This window comes from Sorghum bicolor, chromosome 6 (genome assembly GCF_000003195.3).
Source record: "Sorghum bicolor cultivar BTx623 chromosome 6, Sorghum_bicolor_NCBIv3, whole genome shotgun sequence".
Taxonomy (NCBI): Eukaryota; Viridiplantae; Streptophyta; class Magnoliopsida; order Poales; family Poaceae; genus Sorghum; species Sorghum bicolor.
The window spans coordinates 11,618,720-11,629,978 of record NC_012875.2 but is presented as its reverse complement, the minus strand read 5'-3'; the positions used below and the strand labels follow the sequence as shown (position 1 = coordinate 11,629,978).

The 11,259-nt window shown below is 43.5% G+C and overlaps 2 protein-coding genes across 6 annotated transcripts; both read right to left on the bottom strand.

Annotated features, from left to right (window-relative positions):
* Positions 2,298-4,551, bottom strand: LOC110436643. 3 transcript variants are annotated; one of them, XR_002454464.1, is made up of 4 exons: positions 4,266-4,551; positions 4,092-4,174; positions 3,858-3,994; positions 2,298-2,491 (listed from the first exon to the last, which is right to left on the bottom strand). XR_002454464.1 is itself a non-coding variant. In XM_021464068.1 (4 exons), the coding sequence occupies exons 1-4, from the start codon at positions 4,365-4,367 to the stop codon at positions 2,456-2,458; spliced, it is 378 nt and encodes a 125-aa protein (XP_021319743.1). In that variant the 5' UTR covers positions 4,368-4,551; the 3' UTR covers positions 2,298-2,455. The 3 variants fall into 3 exon arrangements, 1 of the variants encoding a protein (XP_021319743.1); XR_002454463.1 differs by having other exon boundaries at positions 3,858-4,174; positions 4,266-4,359; positions 4,462-4,551; XM_021464068.1 differs by having other exon boundaries at positions 3,858-4,014.
* LOC110436621 lies at positions 8,427-10,635 on the bottom strand. Of its 3 annotated transcripts, none has more exons than XR_002454430.1 (4): positions 10,350-10,635; positions 10,176-10,258; positions 9,941-10,078; positions 8,427-8,576 (listed from the first exon to the last, which is right to left on the bottom strand). XR_002454430.1 is itself a non-coding variant. In XM_021464029.1 (4 exons), the coding sequence occupies exons 1-4, from the start codon at positions 10,449-10,451 to the stop codon at positions 8,548-8,550; spliced, it is 372 nt and encodes a 123-aa protein (XP_021319704.1). In that variant the 5' UTR covers positions 10,452-10,635; the 3' UTR covers positions 8,427-8,547. The 3 variants fall into 3 exon arrangements, 1 of the variants encoding a protein (XP_021319704.1); XR_002454429.1 differs by having other exon boundaries at positions 9,941-10,258; positions 10,350-10,482; positions 10,546-10,635; XM_021464029.1 differs by having other exon boundaries at positions 9,941-10,098.

Below are 11,259 nucleotides of genomic sequence, written 5' to 3'. Positions count from 1 at the left end.
TCGGCTGCGGACTGCAATAAGCGATCTCTCGGCCTCCTGGGTGCTCGAGCCTGTGGATGAGTCGAGGGGGCGGCTCGAGGCGATGCACTGGTCGATCAACTATGCTATCTAGGTGCCACGCGGAGGGACCGGGTGCGGGACGCCCTTCATACGGGGTGAAGCGGGCAATGGCGGTTGTCTGCTCAGGCTTTTCCTACGATATGGAGGTGGTGTCCCACGGCTTCGTCACGGACATTTCCAAGACCGACGCAGAGAACCAGGAGAGGCTCCACGCCTTGATCAACGACGCGGAGGCTCCTGGGGAAAGGTTGGCGAAGCTGTTCGAGCCAGAAGTGCTTCCTCTCGAGACTAGCTCGGTCGCGGATGATGGTGGTGAGGGTCAAGACGCAGACTGAGGCCTGCAAGCCTACTCTAGGTGCTAAGGCCCCTTGTACAATACTTATTATTCTATCTTAAGTGATACTGTGTTTTAAGTGGTTTATAAGATCTCTGAATATTTGCTTATTCCTTTGTTCGCACCCTCTTTTGTTTCCTTTCTGCCTACGTCTGTATTCCCCGTTTGATCTTTCGTTAAGGCGACCTCGATTGTCTCGAGGGTGAGGGAGCGAGTAGAGTTACCATAGCCCGAGGGCATAGGAGTTCTCAGGCTCGTCGTCTCTTAAGGGGCTCGAGGTGCCTTTACTACTCGACCGTGTGAGTCATACTTAAAGGAAAAAAATCATTCGGGTTTTAGGAACTTGGGGGGGTCCCCCTGCTAGCCCCCGAGGGGGTATCGACTATGATGGGTAATAGTTGTTACTCCCTTCTAACGCCGGGATTTCGACCAATGACAAAGTAAATTACTCGAGGGAAAGATCTTATCCATTCATGCATTCATTCATAAGGTATTGGTACAGAATGTACATGGGAACATAAAGCTTTGAAATTCTAGGGGTAGAATCGACGTAGCTGTTCGATGTTCCACGCGTTGGTGAAGACCGCCCCTTTTTTGTCCGCGAGCTTGTATGTCCCTGGCTTCAAGACCTCGGCCACCACGTATGGGCCCTCCCAGGGCGGAGTCAATTTGTGGCGCCCTTGGTTGCTTTGCCGCCACCATAGAACAAGATCGCCCACGTTCAGATCCCTTTTGCGTATGTGTCACACCCGGTTTTCCAAAGAATACCAAGCGCTAACTATATGTGTGCCCAGGATGTCCACACAACACATATAGCGACAAATATGGAGAATATCAAGAACAATGCTTTATTATATATCGAAACATAGTTACAACATGGCTTACATCTATTACAAAGCATAGCTGAAACTAATCCTAATCTTCAGTTTGGGTCTCCATTTTCCACAGGGACGGTTGACTGGGGGTACACTCGCCTAGTACTCCTGGAACATCTCAGGGAGCTCCGCCTTTGTATCACCATCTGGTACCCATCCGGGATTTTTGATTGTTGAATGTAAAGCAAGTGTGAGCGCACCATACTCAACAAGTATAACATGAGGGGATGCAAGGCTCAAAAGACTTGACTTGGTTTGACTACGATAAGCATTTTTAGTTGGTCATATTTTATTATTAGACCTATGTTTCTAGGTTATGCTTAAGCTCCCAAGGTGAGAAGTATAATAATTATCATCAAGATTAATGATCACCCAAACCATCCACAGAACCATCTATCTCAAAAAGGATCCAGGCCGCTCGTGTCCGTGAGCACGGCTGATATATCAGTTTTAAAACACTCTGCAGAGCTTGTACACTTTCACCATGAGTCGTGTTACCCATATGCCCAAGGTGATCAGCCTCTTGACCCACTTCCAAGGTAAGTCGGCAGGGTTCACTATGAAGCCTTTCGAAAGTCCCCCTAACAAGTTAGTAGCCGCGAGGTTTCAATGGCAAGTGTGCATAGGTGTCCTCCTCCAAGAGGCACATGTGGTCGCGGCACTGTACACACCAAGGTAGTAAAACAACTATACACCACGAGGCACCCCCCTCTTGCGCCTTTCGGTAACCACTAACAAGTTAGAGAAGTTCAGTTTACTGAGCTAAAGCCAGAGCCATGTAGCTCTCATGGCTGTACGGTAAATCCTCGGTGGCCGCTTTAAGATTCAGTCCTTACGGAGGGCAGACTAGAGCACCCAAAAGGCCCAATGCTCTAGCCCCCTTATATCCATGTTGCTAGAAAGCATCATTATAATATTGATTCCATAATCATTAATCAGTATTAATGTTGTACAGTTTGGTGATTGCGGACTAAGCAAAACTACCCATATGCATAACCCAGGGTAAACAAGGATACAAGATACAATAGTTCTAGGTAAAGTCCTTAGTGGTTCATCAAATTAGACACATGCATATGAAAAGATGATTATACAGTTATTAGGTAACAAGGGTACTCATGTTACACTTGCCTTCCAAATTCTTGCTATCCAACTTCTTGATCATCCTTGTAGAGATCCTCTTCTAACGTTAGCAATCAACCGGTACAAGCACCATAATAGAAACCTAAAAACAATACATCAAGCATTATAAAACAAGACACAAAGGTTTTAAACATGTAAGGCTTGCAACTACGAATGTTTGAGCACATAAACAACTAAATAGAGCTATGGTTTAAAAGACATGAATGTTCAAAGGTAGAAGTTGGAAGGTTTGATAAATGATAGGAATGGAATAAAGATGATGAATGTGGTTGGAAGGTTTATGGAGCACAAGGATCTATAGATAATTTGTTGATGACTATAAATTTGTGAAGAGAATACATGGAACATATTATGACTAGTGGCTGCACTGATGAAATGTTACATAAAAGGGAAGCACGATGATGACGATTTGCGCACCGGTTGAGCAAACCCAGTGCGGACAGCGGTGGTTATGATTACAAGGAACATGGTCTTAGCAGCACCAAATAAGGATCATTTTTGTGGGCTTGTTGTGGACTGTATGGAGTATGTTGTGGCAAAAGAACATGATGTTTTGACCATCTGATAGCTGAGGAATGAGATTTCAAGATGGTACTGCGTGGCTGTTGGCATGACAGGAGCAGCGACACTGTGATGCTTATATTTTGGGCGTTGTGGTTCACATGACCAAGAAACCTTGCAGAGATGTGTGTATATATTTGATATACACCATGATCAAGGGTCATGACCACTAGAGTGGTGATTCAACGAGAACACACATGCCAACTGGTCTGAACGCGGCTGCGGGACAGCAGGGACAGCAAGCACAAGATAGAAACATTTCTCTTTTATCTAGAATCCTACAGCCACAGAATTTCTCAGAGGCATGTGCAACAATATAGGACACATTGTGGTTGAAGGACACAGTCACTGGAGTGATGGAACATCGGGAATATGCATGCCAACCAGCTGGAACTCTGCTGCGGGGCAGCAGGGACAGTGAGCAAAAGATAGGATCATATCTCTTCCACATTTGATCCTATAGCCATGAAACTTTGCAGAGGTATGTGCAAGGATAGGACACACATGCTGTATGAATGGTTTGATGATTTGACTAATGTATTATGGGGAACATCACTACCAAACAGATGCACAACACTGCTGAAAAAGCAGGGACAGCAAACACTAAAAAGACGATTATATCTCTTTCATCTTGAAGTCTCTCACTATGAAATTTTGCAGGGACGTGTGCAAATATATAAATGATGTTATATTCAAAGGATTCATCATTTAGCTTGACAGATCAATGGAGAACATGAACGCTGACCGGCAATAGCACTGCTGTCCAAAAAGGACAGCAACACGATTGCGGAAAAACTTTTGACATAATTTGATCAAACTTGGACTATGGCTCATGATTTATGGAAAAGAATATGTATACAAGATGGGGACAGGGGAGAGGGGCTCACATCGAGGTTCATGGTTGCTGGACATGATCTCGATGGCGACAAACGCCAATAATGGACAGCAAAACAGTCAACAATCCATGGGAGTGCTGCTGGTTTCGGAAGGCGACACGGCACATTGAGATGGCCTCCATGAAGCACTGCACCAGCATGGTATTTCCTTGAAAGGTCACAACAAAGAGGGGACATGATCAACATGAGTTTCTCAGCAAAAACAGAGAAAACCATGACCCTTACCGCAGCACAATGCAAATGATTCCTGGATTCCAGCGACGGGAAAATATGTGCAGTGGCATAACGGATTCATCGCAGCCAGGGTACTGCAATTTCATAAAAAGGGAGGAGAGGAAATTAGAGGAAGAAGATAGGGTGACCATGTAGGTGAGAGTGGAGGAGTTGGAGTGTCCTCACCATGCTGCACAGCAGTAGTAGCAACGGCGGCAAACCACGATAAGAAGCGAGGAATATCACTGCATGGAGTTCAATTGGAAGCACAACCCCATCTCTGTACATTAGGGATTATCATGAGGAATTCCTTGAGGTCGTGTGATTTGATGAGATCAGCAAGGGGATATATAAGAGATGAACAACAAGGAGAAAATCTCACCAATTGTTGCTGTCATGCCTAGAAGCAGATAGAACCAGCGGCATAACATACTCTGATTGATCATGTGGTTCCATTTTGTTGGAGAAGAATTTGAGGGATTTGGGGCTGCAGCCATGGGGAAAAGGAGAGGATGAGGGGCGCCCATCTGATGGAGGGAGGGGAGGAGATGGGATGCTCCTTCTCTGGTGCTTGCGTGAGGGAGAGAGGAGGGGATGAGGGGGTTTTATAGCTGTTGTTTGCTGCATGAGAGCATGCAAATGGAGTGAAGTAAATTGGAGTAAAAATTGGTGCCATCAAAAAGGAGTTAAAGAGGTGCTGCTGGTTTCTGCGTGAGAAAAAGAGGAGGGGGTATGGCTGGTTGTTTATGTGCATGCATGCAATTGAAAGCAATGGAGTAAAGTAGTGCTGCCAATAGAGGAATAAAGAGGGATGTGTGACCATGGGAATTAAGGGAGGAAAAATCAGATGCTGATGGTATTTTTGAGTGAGAGTAAAGAGAGGAGGCAGTGCCATAGAGAGGAGAGGGAAGGCTTCTCCATGTGAAAGAATGCATGCATGCATTTGAAAAATTAAGAGAGTAAATAATGGACTAAATGAGCACTCTTGAGAGAGGTGGTCCTTGTGAAATAAGAGATGAAGGAATTGATCCATCTGATTTTTGCATGGGGTGTAGAGAGTGGCTTGAGAGCAGCAGAAAAGAAAATGTGGAGGCCGGCTATGCAGGCCATGCTCTTCAAATGAGTAACTATGTAAAAATAAGAGGGAGAGATTAGGAGGGTGAATAAAGAGAGATAGGTCCAGCAATTTAGAGATGACAATTATTTGTGGTTGTTATTTTTGCATGAAGAGCTGAGGGAGAGTAGGGCGTCCAGGGATGATAAATGGCTGCATGCCATTGATGCCTAAAACATTTGTGTTGTTAAGCTCATGCACTAAGGGGGAGAGAGATAAGAGAGATTGATGAGGGGCATGTAAAGAAGGTGAGCCAATGGATTAAGTGCTGCTGTTTGCATTAAGGAAAAGGTAGGGGTCGGCACCAGAAGAGGAGAGGGGGCAACATCTTGATGCAGTAGTGCTGCTGCATACTTGCAAGATGAAGAAAAAAATAATAAATTGGTGGAATAAAGAAGCACTCTTAAGAGAGTTTTGTCTAGGGAATTAAGAGAGCTAAAGAGGAGATGCATGTATTTTATGCATGAGAAGGGATTGGCGTGTTCAGCAGAGGAGGAGGGATGGTTGTTCATCAGCTTTTAATCTTGTAATTAGAGAGGCATGCAAATGTGATGAGGCAGGAAATTAAGAGAAGGGAATTGATATAGATATAATTCTTGCATGAAGGAGGAGAAGGGGACAGCATAAGAGAGGATACCGATTTAGTAGGTGTGTCCATCTAATCTGCGTGATGAAAAGAGGGAGGAGAGAAAATAATGCATCTATGTTGCATGTATGCATGCAGAAATGAATGGGAGAGGATGAAGCATGCCTAATGTTTACCCATACTATTTAGAGAGGAAATTAAGGGGAAGTAACAAGCTTTGAGGGCTGTTTATTTTGCATGGGCAAAATAGGGGCATGTGAGCAGCAAAAGGATGTAGCTAGTGATGGAGGAGCTGCTCTTTACAATGCATATCAATATTGAGATAAGAAAGGAAATTAGAGAGTGGAATTATAATGATTATTGTTGCTTGGTCCAAAAGATTAAAGGAGGCATTATGTGCTTCTATTATTTCTGCATTGGGGGAAAGACGAGGGTGACACCATGTATGCGAGAGCTGCATGTTGATGTGAAAGAGAGAGGGAGATAGGGGCAGCTAAGAGTTGGGAGAAAGAGAGAGAGGTGTGTTGAGCTGAGTTGTGCTTGACCCAACGCTAGAGAAAGATGTTAATGATACATTGGGAAAATGAGAGAATTTGGACTAGGTTGGATTGACCCAAAAAAATTCATGGACACCAATATAACTAAGAGCTCGAGAAAGAAACCAAGGAGAGAGAGAGCAGGTCATGCTAGATTTTTGTAGGATGTTGGCAAAATACTTTTGGTATTTTGGGGAGATGAAATTGGGATCAACCCTAGGCATATTTTGGACAATAAATTAATTTTTCAAGCATAAACTCTATGCAACGGCATGTATGCAACAAACCACTAAGTTGAATTTCAAAAATTTTAAACCCACAGTTTTCAACTATCTAAAATGTTGACAACATAACTAAAGTTGGAGTTTTTATAAATCATAAAACCTTTGGCTTTGTTTTTACTGTTTTCTATGTCACATTCCAAAGTAGGAAATTTTGGGGTGTGACAACTCTACCCCCCTTAATAGGAATCTCGCCCCGAGATTCGCTGAAGCTACACTCATTACAAATAGCCAAATCATACAAGTTCATCATGACAAAACAATCAACCTATCTAAATCACACTAACATGATAGGGTCCTTATGATAGCACAGTATCACTCACCTTAGCATCGTTACTAACGTAGACGCTTGAGGATAACAACATCCTAAAGGCATTAGGATAGACAAGCATGAGCCCCTGAACTTTGGTGATGATGTTTATTATTGACGTAGAATATTCAACTTCACCGGCATCTTCATGGATTTTGGAGAAAGAAGGGGTTTCGGCAAACAATTTTGTTTTTCTTTTAGAAAATATCATGGAGGAGGAAGCCAGGATATGTTTTTATCAAAATATGTTTGTAAAAACGTCCATTTCTAACTAGGCTGAGCGTCCTACAGTCAATATTGCTTTGATACCAATCTGTCACACCTGGTTTTCCAAAGAATACCAAGCGCTAACTATATGTGTGCCCAGGATGTCCACACGACACATATAGCGACAAATATGGAGAATATCAAGAACAATGCTTTATTATATATCGAAACATAGTTACAACATGGCTTACATCTATTACAAAGCATAGCGGAAACTAATCCTAATCTTCACTTTGGGTCTCCATTTTCCATAGGGACGGTTGATTGGGGGTACACTCGCCTAGTACTCCTGGAACATCTCAGGGAGCTCCGCCTTTGTATCACCATCTGGTACCCATCCGGGATTTTTGATTGTTGAATGTAAAGCAAGTGTGAGTGCACCATACTCAACAAGTATAACATGAGGGGATGCAAGGCTCAAAAGGCTTGACTTGGTTTGACTGCGATAAGCATTTTTAGTTGGTCATATTTTATTATTAGACCTATGTTTCTAGGTTATGCTTAAGCTCCCAAGGTGAGAAGTATAATAATTATCATCAAAATTAATGATCACCCAAACCATCCACAGGACCATCTATCTCAAAAAGGATCCAGGCCGCTCGTGTCCGTGAGCACGACTGATATATCAGTTTTAAAACACTCTGCAGAGCTTGTACACTTTCACCATGAGTCGTGTTACCCATATGCCCGAGGTGATCAGCCTCTTGACCCACTTCCAAGGTAAGTCGGCAGGGTTCACTATGAAGCCTTTCGAAAGTCCCCCTAACAAGTTAGTAGCCGCTAGGTTTCAATGGCAAGTGTGCATAGGTGTCCTCCTCCAAGAGGCACATGTGGTCGCGGCACTGTACACACCAAGGTAGGAAAACAACTATACACCACGAGGTACCCCCCTCTTGCGCCTTTCGGTAACCACTAACAAGTTAGAGAAGTTCAGTTTACTAAGCTAAAGCCAGAGCCATGTAGCTCTCATGGCTGTAAGGTAAATCCTGGGTGGCCGCTTTAAGATTCAGTCCTTACGGAGAGCAGACTAGAGCACCCAAAAGGCCCAATGCTCTTGCCCCCTGATATCCATGTTGCTAGAAAGCATCATTATAATATTGATTCCATAATCATTAATCAGTATTAATATTGTACAGTTTGGTGATTGCGGACTAAGTAAAACTACCCATATGCATAACCCAGGGTAAACAAGGATACAAGATACAATAGTTCTAGGTAAAGTCCTTAGGGGTTCATCAAATTAGATACATGCATATGAAAAGATGATTATATAGTTATTAGGTAACAAGGGTACTCATGTTACACTTGCCTTCCAAATTCTTGCTATCCAACTTCTTGATCATCCTTGTAGAGATCCTCTTCTAACGTTAGCAATCAACCGGTACAAGCACCATAATAGAAACCTAAAAACAATACATCAAGCATTATAAAACAAGACACAAAGGTTTTAAACGTGTAAGGCTTGCAACTACGAATGTTTGAGCACATAAACAACTAAATAGAGCTATGGTTTAAAAGACATGAATGTTCAAAGGTAGAAGTTGGAAGGTTTGATAAATGATAGGAATGGAATAAAGATGATGAATGTGGTTGGAAGGTTTATGGAGCACAAGGATCTATGGATAATTTGTTGATGACTATAAATTTGTGAAGAGAATACATGGAACATATTATGACTAGTGGCTGCACTGATCAAATGTTACATAAAAGGGAAGCACGATGATGACGATTTGCGCACCGGTTGAGCAAACCCAGTGCGGACAGCGGTGGTTATGATTACAAGGAACATGGTCTTAGCAGCACCAAATTGAGATCGTTTTTGTGGGCTTGTTGTGGACTGTATGGAGTATGTTGTGGCAAAAGAACATGATGTTTTGACCATCTGATAGCTGAGGAATGAGATTTCAAGATGGTACTGCGTGGCTGTTGGCATGACAGGAGCAGCGACACTGTGATGCTTATATTTTGGGCGTTGTGGTTCACATGACCAAGAAACCTTGCAGAGATGTGTGTATATATTTGATATACACCATGATCAATGGGCATGACCACTAGAGTGGTGATTCAACGAGAACACACATGCCAACTGGTCTCAACGCGGCTGCGGGACAGCAGGGACAGCAAGCACAAGATAGAAACATTTCTCTTTTATCTAGAATCCTATAGCCACGGAATTTCTCAGAGGCATGTGCAACAATATAGGACACATTGTGGTTGAAGGACACAGTCACTGGAGTGATGGAACATCGGGAATATGCATGCCAACCAGCTGGAACTCTGCTGCAGGGCAGCAGGGACAGTGAGCAAAATATAGGATTATATCTCTTCCACATTTGATCCTATAGCCATGAAACTTTGCAGAGGCATGTGCAAGGATAGGACACACATGCTGTATGAATGGTTTGATGATTTGACTAATGTATTATGGGAACATCACTACCAAACAGAGGCACAACACTGCTGAAAAAGCAGGGACAGCAAACACTAAAAAGACGATTATATCTCTTTCATCTTGAAGTCTCTCGCTATGAAATTTTGCAGGGACGTTGCAAATATATAAGTGATGTTATATTCAAAGGATTCATCATTTAGCTTGACAGATCAATGGAGAACATGAACGCTGACCGGCAATAGCACTGCTGTCCAAAAAGGACAGCAACACGATTGCGGGAAAACTTTTGACATAATTTGATCAAACTTGGACTATGGCTCATGATTTATGGAAAAGAATATGTATACAAGATGGGGACAGGGGAGAGGGGCTCACATTGAGGTTCATGGTTGCTGGACATGATCTCGATGGCGACAAACGCCAATAATGGACAGCAAAACAGTCGACAATCGATGGGATGTGCTGCTGGTTTCGGAAGGCGACACGGCACATTGAGATGGCCTCCATGAAGCACTGCAGCAGCATGGTATTTCCTTGAAAGGTCACAACAAGGAGGGGACATGATGAACATGAGTTTCTCAGCAAAAACAGAGAAAACCATGACCCTTACCGCAGCACAATGCAAATGATTCCTGGATTCCAGCGACGGGAAAATATGTGCAGTGGCATAACGGATTCATCGCAGCCAGGGTACTGCAATTTCATAAAAAGGGAGGAGAGGAAATTAGAGGAAGAAGATAGGGTGACCATGTAGGTGAGAGTGGAGGAGTTGGAGTCTCCTCACCATGCTGCACAGCAGTAGTAGCAACGGCGGCAAACCACGATAAGAAGCGAGGAATATCACTGCATGGAGTTCAATAGGAAGCACAACCTCATCTCTGTACATTAGGGATTATCATGAGGAATTCCTTGAGGTCCTGTGATTTGATGAGATCAGCAAGGGGATATATAAGAGATGAACAACAAGGAGAAAATCTCACCAATTGTTGCTGTCATGCCTAGAAGCAGATAGAACCAGCGGCATAACATACTCTGATTGATCATGTGGTTCCATTTTGTTGGAGAAGAATTTGAGGGATTTGGGGCTGCAGCCATGGGGAAAAGGAGAGGATGAGGGGCGCCCATCTGATGGAGGGAGGGGAGGAGATGGGATGCTCCTTCTCTGGTGCTTGCGTGAGGGAGAGAGGAGGGGATGAGGGGGTTTTATAGCTGTTGTTTGCTGCATGAGAGCATGCAAATGGAGTGAAGTAAATTGGAGTAAAAATTGGTGCCATCAAAAAGGAGTTAAAGAGGTGCTGCTGGTTTCTGCGTGAGAAAAAGAGGAGGGGGTATGGCTGGTTGTTTATGTGCATGCATGCAATTGAAAGCAATGGAGTAAAGTAGTGCTGCCAATAGAGGAATAAAGAGGGATGTGTGACCATGGGAATTAAGGGAGGAAAAATCAGATGCTGATGGTATTTTTGAGTGAGTGTAAAGAGAGAAGGCAGTGCCATAGAGAGGAGAGGGAAGGCTTCTCCACGTGAAAGAATGCATGCATGCATTTGAAAAATTAAGAGAGTAAATAATGGACTAAATGAGCACTCTTGAGAGAGGTGGTCCTTGTGAAATAAGAGATGAAGGAATTGATCCATCTGATTTTTGCATGGGGTGTAGAGAGTGGCGTGAGAGCAGCAGAAAAGAAAATGTGGAGGCCG